Source organism: Hyla sarda, chromosome 2, assembly GCF_029499605.1.
Source record: "Hyla sarda isolate aHylSar1 chromosome 2, aHylSar1.hap1, whole genome shotgun sequence".
In the NCBI taxonomy this organism is placed as follows: Eukaryota; Metazoa; Chordata; class Amphibia; order Anura; family Hylidae; genus Hyla; species Hyla sarda.
Genome location: NC_079190.1, coordinates 160086966 through 160103967, shown reverse-complemented (window position 1 = coordinate 160103967; position 17002 = coordinate 160086966). Strand labels below are relative to the sequence as shown.

General features: G+C 41.1%; 1 protein-coding gene across 6 annotated transcripts in view; it reads right to left on the bottom strand.

The window, feature by feature from the left end:
• The window catches only part of UBAC2 (UBA domain containing 2), a 205626-nt gene that overhangs the window by 144700 nt on the left and 43924 nt on the right, over positions 1–17002 (bottom strand). For 3 of the 6 annotated variants that reach the window (XM_056555655.1, XM_056555661.1, XM_056555659.1), the window contains exon 1: positions 6291–6515. The exons of the other annotated variants lie outside the window; for them this stretch is intronic. In XM_056555655.1, coding sequence (XP_056411630.1) covers positions 6291–6381 — 91 coding nt within the window. In that variant the 5' untranslated portion in view covers positions 6382–6515. Of the gene's footprint in view, positions 1–6290; positions 6516–17002 lie in introns of those variants that run through there. 6 annotated transcript variants of the gene reach the window in all.

Below are 17002 nucleotides of genomic sequence, written 5' to 3'. Positions count from 1 at the left end.
ACCTGCAGCAATGATCCTACCAATGCAAGCTGAACAGTTAGGTTTAGCCTAATCAGGTGTTAACTCAATTCTACACAGTGCCGGAATGCTGCCGCTGGGGGCACAACAAGGAAACCCCCCAACCAGGGGGTATCAGAAGCCCAGATAATTCTCCCAACAAGGAGAGAACAGCCTTCTCTGGACCTCCCCACCATCACCACCAGAGGCATGGACTACTCCAGGCTTCCTACAGGAACAGGAAACCACTGAGGCAGAGAGGGATGTGCATCCTTTTTGTACTCTAGGTTTCCTGTTCCTGGAGAAGGAGTCATCTCTTTGGTGGTGCTGTCGTGACAGGGTGGAAATATTCATTTTTTAGTGTTTTTGTTTATTCAGGAGAGAATTATTAGTTAGATACTGTGTTGACCCAATGTACTTATTATAAATGAAGGCAAGCATGCAACCTTAACACTAAAATACATAATGTGACCACATCTAAAGTCATTGTATGTACATGGTAAGGTGGTCAGAGAGCAAGCCCTCTGAGGGTGCCCTTTGACATTTGCATCAGGACATTAGCCTCAGATCCTTTAGGGATCGTTGACATGAGTGGATTTCTTTTCACACTCGCAGTGAATCTCCTGCTGAGAGGTTGAAAATTGGCAGGGTCTCTGTGCGCTACCCCACAGCAGATTTTCGGAAGCAGAATCTCCGCTGTTGAAAAGCCGCCGCAGACTCCATTGAAGTGTACAGGGTCTGCGGCGGATTTTCAACTACGGAGATTCCGCTGACGAAAATCTGCTGCGGGTAGTGCCCAGAGACCAGAGCCCCTTTTCAAACTCACAGCGGGAGATCCGTCCAGAGTTTGAAAAGAAATCCGATCGGGTGAACGAGCCATTAAAGGAAAACGGTCATCCTGTTCACCCAAACTAAACCCAATACACCAGGTTATAGTGCGGGTGAACAGGAGATCAATGCGGGGTCTTTGACTAATATACAAACCTTCTGTGCAGCGTCCACTCCCTCTGAAGATCCTCTTCTATCTTTGTTGAATTGCGCACTGGAGGCGGGCCGGTCGGCTGTATTTGACTATCCATGGACACTGGTCATATGAGCGCTTGTGCCTACTGAGCGCTCCATGACCAGTGAATATGAATATACAAATCCAGCCGTCGGGCCCGCCTCCAAAATGCAATTCAGCACAGATGGAAGCCGATCTTTAGAGGGACCAGGCGCCGAACTGCAGGTATGTATATTAGTCAGAGACCCCAAATCATTCTCCTTTTAACCCGCACTATAACCCAGTGTATTGGGTTTAGTGTGGGTGAACAGGATGACCGCTTTCCTTTAAAGGGAATTAGTCAGTTCTATTTTCTGCTAAGAGGTAAAAGCAAACTGTACCTTTTTTCAGCCAAGTGTTCAGGAAGCAGGGCTGAGCTGCCCAGGTTCTATATCTCCTCATTTGCCCTAACCTCCCAGTCCCTAGATTGACATACAGTGACACCAGACTGTGCTACTTAACCCCTTAAGGACTCAGCCCATTTTGGCCTTAAGGACTCAGACAATTTAATTTTTACGTTTTCATTTTTTCCTCCTCGCCTTCTAAAAATCATAACTCTTTTATATTTTCATCCACAGACTAGTATGAGGGCTTGTTTTTTGCGCGACCAGTTGTCCTTTGTAATGACATCACTCATTATATCATAAAATGTATGGCGCAACCAAAAAACACTATTTTTGTGGGGAAATTAAAACGAAAAACGCAATTTTGCTAATTTTGGAAGGTTTTGTTTTCACGCCGTACAATTTATGGTAAAAATGACGTGTGTTCTTTATTCTGAGGGTCAATACGATTAAAATGATACCCATTATTATATACTTTTATATTATTGTTGCGCTTAAAAAAAATCACAAACTTTTTAACCAAATTAGTACGTTTATAATTCCTTTATTTTGATGACCTCTAACTTTATTTTTCCGTATAAGTGGCGGTATGGGGGCTCACTTTTTGCGCCATGATCTGTACTTTTTTTTGATACCACATTTGCATATAAAAAACTTTTAATACATTTTTTATAATTTTTTTTTTAATAAAATGTATTAAAAAAGTTGGAATTTTGGACTTTTTTTTATTTTTTTTCGTTCACGCCGTTCACCGTACGGGATCATTAACATTTTATTTTAATAGTTCGGACATTTACGCACGCGGCGATACCAAATATGTCTATAACAAAAGTTTTTTACGCTTTTTGGGGGTAAAATAGGAAAAAACGGACGTTTTACTTTTTTATTGGGGGAGGGGATTTTTCACTTTTTTTTTACTTTTACTTTTACATTTTTTTACATTTTTTTTTACACTTGAATAGTCCCCATAGGGGACTATTCATAGCAATACCATGATTGCTAATACTGATCTGTTCTATGTATAGGACATAGAACAGATCAGTATTATCGGTCATCTCCTGCTCTGGTCTGCTCGATCACAGACCAGAGCAGGAGACGCCGGGAGCCGCACGGAGGAAGGTGAGGGGACCTCCGTGCGGCGTTATGAATGATCGGATCCCCGCAGCAGCGCTGCGGGCGATCCGATCGTTCATTTAAATCGCAAACTGCCGCAGATGCCGGGATCTGTATTGATCCCGGCACCTGAGGGGTTAATGGCGGACGCCCGCGAGATCGCGGGCGTCGGCCATTGCCGGCGGGTCCCTGGCTGCGATCAGCAGCCGGGATCAGCCGCGCATGACACGGGCATCGCTCCGATGCCCGCGGTTATGCATAGGATGTAAATGTACGTCCTGGTGCGTTAAGTACCACCTCACCAGGACGTACATTTACGTCCTGCGTCCTTAAGGGGTTAAGCAGTACAGCCCTTCTTGTTGACACTTGGCAAAAGAAAATAAAGACAAGTTTATAAATTTGGCAACCACCATCATCTCCAGGAAAGGTACCGTTTGCTTTTATACCTTAACAGCTACCCAACAGTGCCTGCAGCTCTTAGCAGCAAATAGAGCTGATAGTTTTTATTTAAAGGAGTATTCCAGTCCAAGTCAACACCCAACACAAACTATTCTTGCAGAATTTCTGCAGCAGGCACATTATCCTGAAAAACACTACTGTCAGTAGAGATGCACTTTGGCTGCAATAATGCTTAGGAAGGTTATAGGAATATACACATGAATGGCAGGACCAAAGGTTACCCAGCAACACATTGTTTAGGACATCACACTGTCTCTGCTAGTAAGTGATTCACATGTACCAGCCATCCAAGTTCTTTAACAGAAAACGTAACTCATCAGACCAGGCCACCTTCTGCCAGTCCAGTTCTGATGCTCATGTGTCCATTGTGGGTACTTTGGCCGGTAAAGGGGGATCAGCAAGGGCACTCTGACCAGTTTGGGCATACAGTGGGGATCAAAAGTTTGGGCACCCCAGGTAAAAATTTGTATTAATGTGCATAAAGAAGCCAAGGAAAGATGGAAAAATCTCCAAAAGGCATTAAATTACAGATTAGCCATTCTTATAATATGTCAACAAAAGTTAGATTTTATTTCCATCATTTACACTTTCAAAATAACAGAAAACCAAAAAATGGCATCTGCAAAAGTTTGGGCACCCTGCAGAGTTAATATCTTGTTCTACCCCCTTTGACAAGTATCACAGCTTGTAAACATTTTTTGTAGCCAGCAAAGAGTCTTGTTTGAGGTATCTTTGCCCATTCTTCCTTACAAAAGTCTTCCAGTTCTTTGAGATTTCTGGGCTGTGGGCATGCACTGTTCTTTTAAGGTCTATCTATAGATTTTCATTTATGTTGAGGTCAGGAGATTGTGAAGGCCATGGCAAAACTTTCAGTTTACACCTCTTGATGTAATCCCCCGTGGATTTTGAGATGTGTTTAGGATCATTATCCATTTGTAGAAGCCATCCTCTCTTTAACTTCAGCTTTTTCACAGATGGCATCAAGTTAGCATCCAAAATTTGCTAAAATTTTATTGAATCCATTTTTCTTCTACCCGTGAGATGTTCCCTGTGCCACTGGCTGCAATACAACCCCAAAGCATGATTGATCCACCCCCATGCTTAACAGTTGGACAGAGGTTCTTTTCATTAAATTCTGTTCCCCTTCTTCTCCAAATGTACCTTTGCTCATTCCGGACCAAAGGTTCAATTTTAACCTCATCGGTCCACAGAACTTGTTTCCAAAATGCATCAGGCTTGTCTATATGTTCATTTGCAAAAGTTCAAACGCTAATTTTTGTGGTAAGGATGTAGAAGAGGTTTTCTTTTGATGACTCTTCCATGAAGACCATATTTGTACAAGTATCTCTTTATAGTGGAATAGTGTACCGCAACTCCAGTATCTGCCAGATCTTTCTGGAGGGATTGTGCAGTCAAACGTGGGTTTTGACTTGTTTTTCTCACAATCCTGCAAGCTGTTCTGTCTAATATTTTTTTGGTCTTCCATATCTTGCTTTAACTTCCACTTTTCCTGATGTCTGCTATTTCTTAATTACATTCCGAACAGAGCATACTGACATCTGAAAAAATGTTTCTATCTTCTTATAGCCTTCTCCAGCTTTGTGAGCGTCAACTATTTTCAGTTTCCGTTTTCTAGACAACTGCTTAGAAGAACCCATGGTGCCGATTGTTGGGGTAAGGTCAGATGAGTCCGGGCATTTAAAACCTTTGAGATTGATATCACCTGGTCTTCCCAGATGATGATTGAGAACAATCCATGACACTGGCAGTTCTCAGATTTGCAAAGGGGGCAGTGCATGCTATAAATTCTGCGGGGTGCCCAAACTTTTGCAGACGACATTTTTTTGTTTTCTGTTATTTTGAAATTGTAAATGATGGAAATAAAATCTAACTTTTGTTGACATATTATAAAAGAATGTCTAATCTGTAATTCAATGCCTTTTGGAGATTTTTCCATCTTTCCTTGGCTTCTTTATGCACATTAATACAAATTTTTACCTGGGGTGCCCAAACTTTTGATCCCCACTGTATGCAGAAAACTGCAATACACTATGTGCTCTAACAACTTTAAATCAGAACTAGCCCCAAAGTGAAGAAGTCAATGGCTTCATGCTGTCAGAATGACAGCCTTCTCTAGTACAATGATGTACGTTTGAGTCAGGAATCAGAACTATGACAAACAATGGCAGAGATCACCACAATATTCACAAGCCTCTGCCAGGCTGATAACTCTATACTGGGCAAATCATGCTGCCAGAAACCAAAGTCTGCTATGTAACCCAACCTAAACACCTCCATCTAATTCTTATATATTTCATTACTTCTTCTTTCACTTTTACGCATGTCTGAAAAATTCCCCAAATACAACAATAAGGAACAATGCATATTAGGCTTCTTGCACCAAATACTTTCTTTACCATACAGCATATTAATAAAAATGTAGCTATTCTTTTTTATCTTTGTAAGAGATAAGTGAATTATCAAGATAAATGCAGTTCCCATTCAGTATTGTCATAATGTGACAGTGTTTAGCAATGTGAAGAAATGCCCACATACACTACACTGATTTTAAGATTTGCTGTCCGTCCCCTATAGAAAGACAGACCACATCTCTATTGAACAAAAAAAAAATGTAATATAAAAGCAACATATTGTACAATGTCGTAAAGCTGAAAGCATTATTACAATTAGTTCATGCATTAGTGTAAGTAAATCCAACTCTTTTTAAACAGGTTATCCAGGAATAGAAAAACAGAACTAGTTTCTTCCAAAACCAGCACCACACCTGCCCTCAGGTTGTATGTGGTATTACATCTTGGCTTCATTCACACACCACTTGAGAACAGCTCTGTTTTTCTATCCCTGGATAACCCCTTTAATGTTACTTCCACTATTGTTCAAAGGAAAAAAAAATAAAAGACAGACATGTTACACAATAATATGCAAAGAAGAAACTACAGAGAGTGTCTTCTTGGAATAGGATTTACATAATCTCACTTGAAGTTCAGATGTCAATATTTGTCTTGGCTTAACAAAAGAAAAATCTGAAGAGGTTACACGACCATAGTTTATAAATTGTTGCTTGCTGATTTTTTCCCGGTTGCCATGACAGCACCACCTGAGAGAGACTCCGCCCCTAGGGACAGGAAACCTGAGGATAAAAAGAAAAACCCTCCTCCTCGGCCTCAGTGTGTTTCCTGTCCCCTAAGGAAGACTGTCTGGGGCAGGGGTATGCCTGAGCTGTTCTAAATCCCCAAAGTCTCGGGGTTCAGGCGGTCCTAACTAGTCTCCCTAGTCTGGGAGTATTGAGCCTGGCTCCACTCTGCCGCCCGTACCTGATGTTACTGCTGGTGCCGGGGTCTCGCGCGGGTAGAAGAAGAGGTCCTTCCTGTTTCTCTGCACTCGTCCTTGGGCGCATTGAATCATGCGGAGGAATGCTGTTTTGAGGGCAGAAATGCGGTCTGATAGTATTTAGACCGCAGCCGCACAAGATTGCATCCTCCGTAGTGGATGCCAGCCAGCAACTGCCAGTATGAGCTCCAAGGAGGACCCCAGACGTGATCCTGCCGAGTCCCCAGCAAAGACTGCGTCCTCGGTAGCAAGCGTTCCTGAGTGAGTGTATCAATTTCATTTCGGGGATCTTTTTTGTAATATCGTTTGGTTTACTTCATTTTTTTAGGGGGATGTACCTAGAAAAGCATCTAAGAAAACCAAACATCTTGAAAATTGTAACACATGTAGATCAAAGTTACCGCAGGGTTATGAAAAGATGGCTTGCCCATCATGTGTGGCAAAAGGTTTTTCAGCCGAAGTACCTTTATTATTATCTTCCATGCAAGATTTAATTAGGTGAGATACAGAATTCTGTGAAAAATGCTTTAAATTCTGCTCCCGCTCCTACTCCTGACACCCCTATTAGGGTGGGTTCACACCACAATTTTCTATACAGTTTTTGGATACGTTTAAAAAAAAACAAAAAAAAAAAAAAACCTATGCAACCGTACAACAAACCGTGGCCATAGACTTAACATTCAAAACCGTATGCACCATATTGCATACGGTTGTCTCCGTTTTTCACACCACACGGTTTTTTACTTTTTTTTTTCTGGACAGAAAACCGTAGTCTACCACAGTTTTTGGTCCAGGTGAAAAACCGTATTGACCCGTATACGTTTTTTTTTAACATGGGAGTCAATGGGAACCGTACAGAACTGTATGTGCGTACAGTTCCATCCAGTTTTTACCATACGGATTTTGACTTTGCACAGTTTTTTTTCTTGGAATTTCAATCAAACAAGTGAAACTTTATTCATAATGGAGTGAAAAGTTCAAAACGTATACGTTTTTTTTCCTAAAAAACGGATGCAACCGGACATCACTTTTCAACTGTATACAGATAAAATTTTGTACACACGTTTTCATACAGTTTAGTCAGGTTTTGAGGAATCCGTTTTTTTTAAATCAAAAACCTGAAAAAAAACTGTATTGCAAAAACGTGCTGTGAACCCAGCCTAACCACAGTTGTGCAGCTGATGGGGTCAGAGGAGGAAGGAATTGTTGTAGAAACAGCTGAATCTGATGAGGATTCATCTTCGGTCGAGGATACCAATTCAGGGAGATCTTTTTTCCAATCCGAAGATACTGATAATCTGATAAAAAATGTTCGGTTAGCCATAAATATTGAGGACCCTAGGGAAGAAAAAACTATTCAAGACATCATGTTTGAAAGATTGGAACAGAGAAAAATTTGAGCCTTTCCCATCCATAAATCTTTATCTAACTAAATTAACCTTCTTAGCGGTTATCCCGAGCATGACTCAGGGTTAATTTTCCCTGCCAGGAGCGGTAACCCCGAGTCACGCTCGGGGTAGAATTGCAGAGTTGCCGGCGGGGCTGCACGATATATCGCAAAAGCAATGGAATCACGATTTTTGCTTTCTGCGATATAGCGATACAGCCCCCGGGAAATAAAAAACTGGATGTCCAGCGCCAAGGTTCGTGCAAAACAGATTCTTTAATGCTTAAAATGCCATAGCAGGGGTCATAATGTAACGCTTTTCAGGTGCGTTAGCACCGTTAATTGTACATAAAATAAAACCACATTTGTCTGAGTAAAGAAAAACTGTGTGAATGAAACACAATCACTTCAGGAAGGATTTTAAGGAAAGATATGCATGGTCTGTTATATAAATGTATTAAATAGAATTTTTGATGAATTAACAAAATCTATATGTAGAAAAAATATTTTTTACACAATACAAAAATTAACACAAATGCATCTCCCACTGTTATTTGAGCCCGGTCTTTGAACTCCAATATGCTGCTATATTAGACATAGTATGTCTACAATATATATAAGAAATTATTTTATAAATTTAGCAAAAAATAGCAACAAATAGATAACCAAACTATATATAGATATATAGATGCAGATATAATATCTGCTACTTACAAGATCATGAATACAAAAAACTACAAAAAACTGCAACAAAAATTTCCAATGAAAAATATTTAATAATATAAGATAACATCTTGTCTTTTGTTTAAGCCCTGAGGCGCCCTGGTCCCCAATTTGATGATCCAGTACACCTCACGCTTCAGCAATTTTTGTCTGTGGTTACCGCCGCGTTTAGGTAAAAAAACGTTTTCAATGGCAGATAAACTAATAGAGGAAAAATCTCCATTGTGATGCTGAGCGCAGTGTAATGATACGGATGAGACACTCCTGGAATTAAAGTGAGGTATATATGATAAATGTTTTCTGATACGAGTTTTGAGACTATTAGTAGTGCACCCCACATACTGTACTTTGCACGTCACACACGACAGGAGATACACCACGTATTTGATATTACAGTTGATATATTGTCTAATATTGTATATTTCTCCTGTCGCGTATGACGTGATGACAGACGTGGGGGACAAAATGTTGCAGCAGATGCAACGGGTGTGCCCGCATCTGTAAATACCTACAGTTCTCAACCAGGTAGGTGAGATTGTATTGTGGGAGGAAAAAAGTGATGGTGAAATAGTCTGGACGAGTGTGGGAGCACGTTTGGCCACACACCGAAAACCTGCATGCATAGTGTCTTGTAGCTGAGGGTCAGATGAGATCAATGGGATGTATGCTATTATTTGTTCGGGTCGGCTCCCGTGGCGGGGGTCGGCCCGAGCAGGTAAAGACAAAATACTAAAAGTCAGTGTTTCCCTACCAGGGGGCCTCCAGCTGTTGCAAAACTACAACTCTCAGCATGCCCAAGCAGCCAAAGCCTGTCCGGGCATGCTGGGAGTAGTAGTTTCACAACAGCTGGAGGCACCCAGGTAGAAAAACACTGAGCTAAGTGTAAAAGGCCACCGGGAGGAAAATACAAAACCTTCTGCTCACCTAGTCCCGGCCGGTCCCTGCAGATGCCGTTCCCCTCCGTGCGGTCCGGTCCTTCCTCTCTTCATTATTCACCTTGTAGGACCTTTCCCTTTTGAGCCAATCACGGGCTGCAGTGGTGTCACTTGTCAAGCCAGTTATTGGCTGAAGGGGAAAGGACTTGTTCTGCAGCAAATACACTAGGTTTGAAATCTGCCCGGCAAACCTAGCGAGTGTTGCTGCCGAACAAGAAAAGGTGACAAGGGGGGATGAATGTGACAGGGGGAAATGTGACAAAGGGGGGGGAAGAATGTGACTAAGGGGGGGAGGGGGGGATGTGACAAGGGGGGGGGGGGAATGTGACATGGAGGGGGAATGTGACAAAGGGGGGATGTGACAGGGGGGAGGGGAATGTGACATGGAGGGGGGGGGAATGTGACATGGAGGGGGGGGGGGAATGTGACAAGGGAGGGGGGGGGGAATGTGACAAGGGAGGGGGAATGTGACGGGGGGGGAGATGTTTCATTGAAAAAAATGTACCACTTTTGGTACAAATTTCCAGACATAATCATACCGCCAGGGAGGTTAAAAAGGAATGGGAAAATCCTGATAAAGGGTACATTCCTTTTTTGCGTGGAACCTGGGAGGCTGCCACAGCCACCTTCAAAACTAATGTGTGCGGCTTCTTGGGTTGCCAGGTCTTTGATTCTTTGGCTGGATCAGTTATCTTCAGACATTCAGAATCAGGTCCCTCATGAAGAGTTGCTGAATTCTATTCCTCTAATAAAAAAAATGATGGCATTTCTGGCATATGAATCTTCGGATACTCTTAGGTTCTCTGCCAGAACTGCCGCCCTGTCTAACTCGGCCAGCAGGGCCTTGTGGCTAAAAACCTGGCCTGGTGATATTAATTCAAAAAACAAACTTTGTGCTCTACCCTGTGAGGGAAAGTTGTTGTTCGGGCCTGTGTTAGCTGACATCTTAGAAAAGGCCAGGGACAGGAAGAAATTTTTTCCTCTTACAAATCCAGATGTTACTCCCCCATTAGGAGATCTAGGTGGAAAGGGCGTAGGTCAGAGGATTCTCAGAGGTGGCATTTTCCCGCCAAAAAAATAAGGGTATATCTTCAATCAAGCCTCCACCAGTTCAAAAAAATCTAGTCAGCAATGACAGTCTGGGTCAAGGGGCAGGCTGAGAAACTTTGAGGTGAAATGGGAAAAAATATCAAACAACTCCTGGGTGTTAAATACCTTAAAGGAAGGTCTCCGCCTATAGTTTCTCAGTCTCCGTCCGACTCGCCTAAGAGTGACTTCAAGTCACTCGGGACCCTCAGGGTTAGTGACACTTCAAAAAGAGAAAAGCAGGTTCTTGTTCCCGTACCTCAGGAAGAAGTAGGGTTGGGTTTTTATTCAACCCTTTTTTTTGGTTAAAAAAAAGCCCAACAATACTACCATACAATTATAAACTTAAAACCTCTAAATCAATACCTTGTATACAAAAAGTTCAAAATGGAGACAATAAAATCAACAATAAATCTGTTAACAAAAGACTGCTTCATGGTCTCCATAGACCTAAAAGATGCATGCCTACATGTCCCCATACATCCAGATCATCAAAAATACTTAAGCACAGCCATAAATTTAGAAGTAGGATTGACTCACCTCCAGTTCAGGGGCTTGCCTTTTGGGATAGCCGTAGCCCCCAGGGTTTTTACCAAAATAATATCCAAAATGGCAGCACACATCCGAAAAGGGGTAGGCTTATTCGTTCCATACTTAGACTATTTCCTTTTTGCAGGGCAGTCGGAAAAACAGGTCAAATAATTTTTAGATCACACTATAGCCATCTTAAAAAAGTTAGGTTGAATTGTTAATTGGGGGAAATCATCCCTGGTTCCGGACATAAAGAAAGTCTTTCTAGGTGTAATCCTAGAGTCCTAGCAACAAAAGCCTTTTTTCCACACCAAAAAATACAAAACACAGTGAGGGAAGTTCTGTTTTGTCACTCAATCTCCATAAGGAAGGGGAATGTTGTTGTTGGGTCTATTCATGGCAGCAATCCAAGAGTTGCCCTGGGCAGAATTCCAAAAAAGGGTCCTTCAGAAAAATGTATTCAGTTGTTGGCATGAGACAATAGAAAGCCGGGATATAATGTTTCCCCTGTCTCGTGAAACAAGGGAAAGCATTTTAAGCATAGGACTGGATTGGGTCCTGGAAAGTTCAAAAGTTCTCACCACAGACGCAAGTCCTTGGGGATGGGGGGCTCATACCGGATACCAAAGTTTTCAGGGTCGCTGGGATCCTCAAGAGTCTTCCCTTTCCTCAAATGCAAAAGAACTTCTGTCAGTCTACCATTCTCTATGAAGAGCAAAACATCACCTACACCAAGAAAACAAACATTTTCTCAGACAATACAACTACAGTATCGGTCATAAACCGACAAGGGACTACAAGAAGCAAATCACTTTTGCAAATTGTAGAGAGAATTTTTTGTTTTGCAGAGCAAAATCTACAGTCTTTAACTGCCTTGCATTTAAAGGGAACCCTAAATTCAAAAGCAGACTACCTAAGTCACCAGCAGCTACATCAAGGCGAATGGAAGTTAAACCTGAAAATTTTCAAAAAAATATGCGATCTTTGGGGGTGGCCCGAGATAGATCTATTTGCCACAAGAAACAACAGACAAGTACGGAAATTTTGGTCTTTGGCTCTCAGAGAGCTATCTCTATCGAATCCCTGGGTTCTTCCAGAACTGCCGGACCTTCTAACCCAGGGTCCAGTGTCTCATCCACATGTGAGAAGTCTCCACTTGAAGGCATGGCATTTGAAAGGATGAGCCTCAGGCGCAAAGGTATCTCAGATGCTGTGATAACCACCTTACAAGTCAGCAGAAAGGAAATAACTAATAAGATATATTTCAGAGTTTGGAAAAACTTTTTTGAATTTTCTTAACCAACCTTTTTCAGCAAATTCTGTCCCAGATATTCCTAAAATTTTGATTTTGTACAATCAGGTCTAGAGAAGGGTTTAAAAATTGCCAATTTAAAGGTTCAAGTGTCGGCCTAGGAGTCTTGTATAACACCAAAGTTGCGGACCACCCTTGGGTAATAAGATTTTCAAGGCACTCATAAGGCTGTCTATTGCATGCCACTTGGTATGTTCTTTTAGAAAAAGCTTCTAAATGAAAAACTTTGCAATTCTTTGGCGCAGTGATTTTCTTAGGAGTGTTAGCTGTATAACAAGGAACACCACAGGAGCTATGATATTCTACAGAGTGTTTCTTGACAGTAAGTGACTTATATACAACATGTGGGATTCCACCTCCGCTTACCCTGTCAAAAAAGTCAGAAAATTGTCAAAATGATTTCCTTTAGGTCTTTTTTTTTTATTTTTTATTACAAATAATTCCTTCAGCTCTTTATACAGACTGACTGCTGGGTATAAACATAAGTCTATCTCAGGCTCAGCTGGAAGGCCATGCATGGAGAGCACATTTCCATTACAGACAGGGGAGAATGATGAGAAAGTATAAAACTAGTACACCACCAACAGCAGCGAACAAGACAACACATTGAAGGAGTCTTTATATTAAGATCAATAGTTATTACAAGGATTTGTACTTATATCCCATTCAGAACATTGAAAAGATGGATGACTTTATGTTACATCTGGAGACTCAGAAGAACAGTTAGAAAAGTTACCTGCAAGCATAGGACATAAGTCCAAACCAAACAAAGATAGGTACTGTTCGGCACTGCCACTAGTGGATTATTTCAAGTGATGTGTGCTATATTGTTGCCAGATGTATATAAAGTATAGTGGTGCTCTGCCTTAACAGTTCGTCATATCAAATCCAATAGTGCAGAGGAATAAAGAGACGGCAACTCACCAAATCTTCATGACTTCTTCATCAGTCAGTCGTATTCACATCTTAACAGGGGGTATGTAGATGAACGGAGGCTACGGCTACCGTTTCACACTAGTTGTGCTTCATCGGGCCTCTCCTCTGGAGAGGCCCGATGAAGCACAACTAGTGTGAAATGGTAGCCGTAGCCTCCGTTCATCTACATACCCCCTGCATGTCTCCCCCCTGTTAAGATATGAATATGACTGACTAATAAAGAAGTCACAAAGATTTGGTGAGTTGCCGGCTCTTTATTCCTCTGCACTATTGGATTTGATATCACAGGAGAATGGCTTCTACACAAAATAGGATTGGAGAGAAATGGTGGGATTCACCACAATGCTAAGAACACGTCTAAACCAATATAAGAGGTGAACAATTTGGGTACACAAAGGGGACAGGGCAGTGATATCCCACTGTTTAGGAAGCACCCTCACCAAAAGTTTTATCCTGAAGCCTGTTAACCAGCCACACAATGTACACTGCATTTCTATTCAATCCCCATAGAGCATGGATTTCATTTTCATTGAAAAGAACAGAGAAAGTGACTGCTGCTGCACACAACTTTCTGTAGGTCTGAGCTCCAGTCATGCGGTCAATGGTGGGAATGGAACAGATAACCAGCTAATAAGGACACTAGTGGCTAACTGGACTGCATTGAAATGTATGTCCTTTCAGTGGCTAACAGGACCCAGGTTAACACTTTCAGTGAAAGGGCTTCTTTACACAGAGACATGTGCATGTCTGTACATGTACAAAAAAATTGAACCCACCCAAATGAAAGCCGAAATGACTTCTACTTGCTTTCCTGGGGTGATAAAGGTCTATGGATACATTTTAGAGCCTAGCGGAAACATCCTGTACACAGCTAATATTAAACATACATATGAACAAGTACAGATAGAAAACCGTTGAAAGAGGAAATGCCCTCAGTATAAGAACACCTCCCTGTTTTTAAGTGAAAAGGTTGCTCTGGTTCTAATAAAAATATAGCATTCTCAGGAATACCATTGCCATCTAGTGGACAAGGTATATTATTGCACATAATTTAGTTAGCAACTGAGGCTACAGTCAAGCAGCATAAAAAGGGGTATTCCGGTGGAAAACTTTATTTATTTATTTTTTAAATGAACTGATGCCAGAAAGTTAAACAGATTTGTAAATTACTTCTATTAAAAAATCTTTACCCTTCCAGTACTTTTTAGCAGCTGTAGGCTACAGAGGAAATTCTTTTCTTTTTGAATTTTTTTTTTGTATTGTCCACAGGGCTCTCTGCTGACACCCCTGTCCATGTCAGGAACAGTCCAGAGCAGCATAGGTTTGCTAAGGGGATTTTCTCCTGCTCTGCACGGTTCCTGATATGGGCATCAGGTGTCAGCAGAGAGCACTGTGGACAAGACAAAAAGGAAATTCAAAAAGAAAAGAATTTCCTCTGTAGCACACCGCTGCTAAAAAGTACTGGAAGGGTAAAGATGTTTTAATAGAAGTCATTTACAAATCTGTTTAACTTTCTGAAAAAAAATTATGTTTTCCACCGGAGTACCCCTTTAACCTCACAGCGTTTACGACAATTGTGGTGGGGACATACCAACTTGGTCCCTTTTGATATCGGTAGGGTAAGTGCAGCACGGAAAATTCGGCAAACTGTATATGGTCAATATAGATCAGCTGCATCATGACAGGGCAGCCTTACTTACCTTCATATAGCTTTATGATTTCTTTATGAGCTTTCACATCCTATAGTACCAAAAGCATGGACGTGGACACTAGTATAATAAGTGGATTCAGCCTTTACTGCCACATTCATAGCAAAGACATGCAGAAAACTAGTCATACACCTATTCAATCTCTATAGACAACAATTGATAACAGGAAGGGTTGTATTGGATGCTTCACTGACTTTCTACATGCTACAACCATTAAAAATAAATTGGTTCAGCAACTTATTTGATCTAATTTGTGGCCATGTTGACAATAACTTTACTGTCTAGAAAGAACATCGGTTCAGCCACGTGTTAGAAAGTCATAAGCACTAGTTTACAACTGGACCACGAAGTCCTGAAGTGTGAACGACATTATAAATATTACCTTCAAACTATCTCTTGGAGCAATGTCATCATTGTTCTTTTAGAAGGGGTATTCCAGGAAAAAAAAATTTTTTTATATACTGTATATATATTAATTGGCTCCAGAAAGTTAAACAGATTTGTAAATTACTTCTATTTAAAAATCTTAATCCTTCCAATAATTATCAGCTGCTGAAGTTGAGTTGTTGTTTTCTGTCTGGTAACAGTGCTTTCTGCTGACATCTCTGCTTGTCTCGGTAACTGCACAGAGTAGAAGAGGTTTGCTATGGGGATTTGCTTCTACTCTACTCCGTTCCCGAGACACGTGTCATCAGAGAGCACTTAGACAGAAAAGAACAACTAAACTTCAGCAGCTCATAAGTACTGATAGGATTAAGATTTTTTAACAGAAGTAATTTACAAATCTGTTAACTTTCAGAAGCGAGTTGATATATATATATATATAAAAAGTTTGTTCCCTAGATAACCCCTTTAAAGGTATCTCCAAATAAGTTTCTATGGACAAGTCGCTACACATGAATCCAGTATAACCCATATAATGTGGTGCAGCATCTATCCAACACTACTATGAGATCAGCATTAGCAATGTGAAGCTGACACTACTCATACTGCTATAATATTGTCTTGAAGTGCATAGAAGTGGATAGAGCCAGTGTTGTCGATCCCGCAGTGGCAGCCAACTATCTCAGTGGGCCTGAATGCAGAGGAGCTGCATGTCGGAGTGGCAGGCGGTGAAAGAAGCCCTAGAGCTAGATGGGTGCAGAGGACAGCAACTCCTCAGAGTCAGCCTGCCTGGACCAATAAAGTAACTTTGTGTTTGTATATATTATTATTATTATTTATTTCTTTTTCAGAAGTGGGCAAGTGGAACAGACTTCACACTCACAGACAGAACGGCAGACCCTCCAGTTATCATCCTTTTTTTTTTTTTTTTTGGGTCAACTGTAGTGACGTCACAAACAGCCGTAGGTCTCTGCAATTTCACTACGGAACGGAATCAGCTGGTAGAAGCCGCCGCCGGCTGGGGCAATCTCCCAGTGAAGGATCGTTCCACACAAGGTCATCTCTCAAGACATCCTGGCACCGGAGGAAAATGCTACTAACCCAGGAAATAAGGTGAATACTGACACTGTGTATAGTAAATGGAGTAGAAAGAACTAGTCTCTGAGTAATTTTCTGCATGATACCATCCCACCGCCCACTTCTTTATACGTTTAAGGGGTACACCTGCATATCATTGTGTCCCTTCACTGTACACAAATTATATTAAATTGCCACGATCTGAATTTAGGTAAGTTTCACAGGTCTATTGATGTATATAACGGCATTCCTTATATTATACACTGTTGTCTTTATTATGTACTTTGTTTTTTGTATTATACAATTATCTTAATTAATGGGCTGGTCCTGCGTGGCCATAAATATCCACTTATGTGTATCATTCTTTGCCTGAAAACGGCAGCGTGAGGTTGCAAAACGTAGCTTCACTTGGGAGTGAACAGAAGACCACTTTTCTACCATTTTGGAAGTTCTCCCACTTATAAAGATGAGAGAGGTCAGTAATTTTCATCATAGGTATACCTCAACTATGAGAGACATCATGAGAAAAAAATCCATAAAATCACATTGTCTGATTTTTACAGAATTTATTTGCAAATTATGGTGGAAAATAAGTATTTGGTCACCTACAAACAAG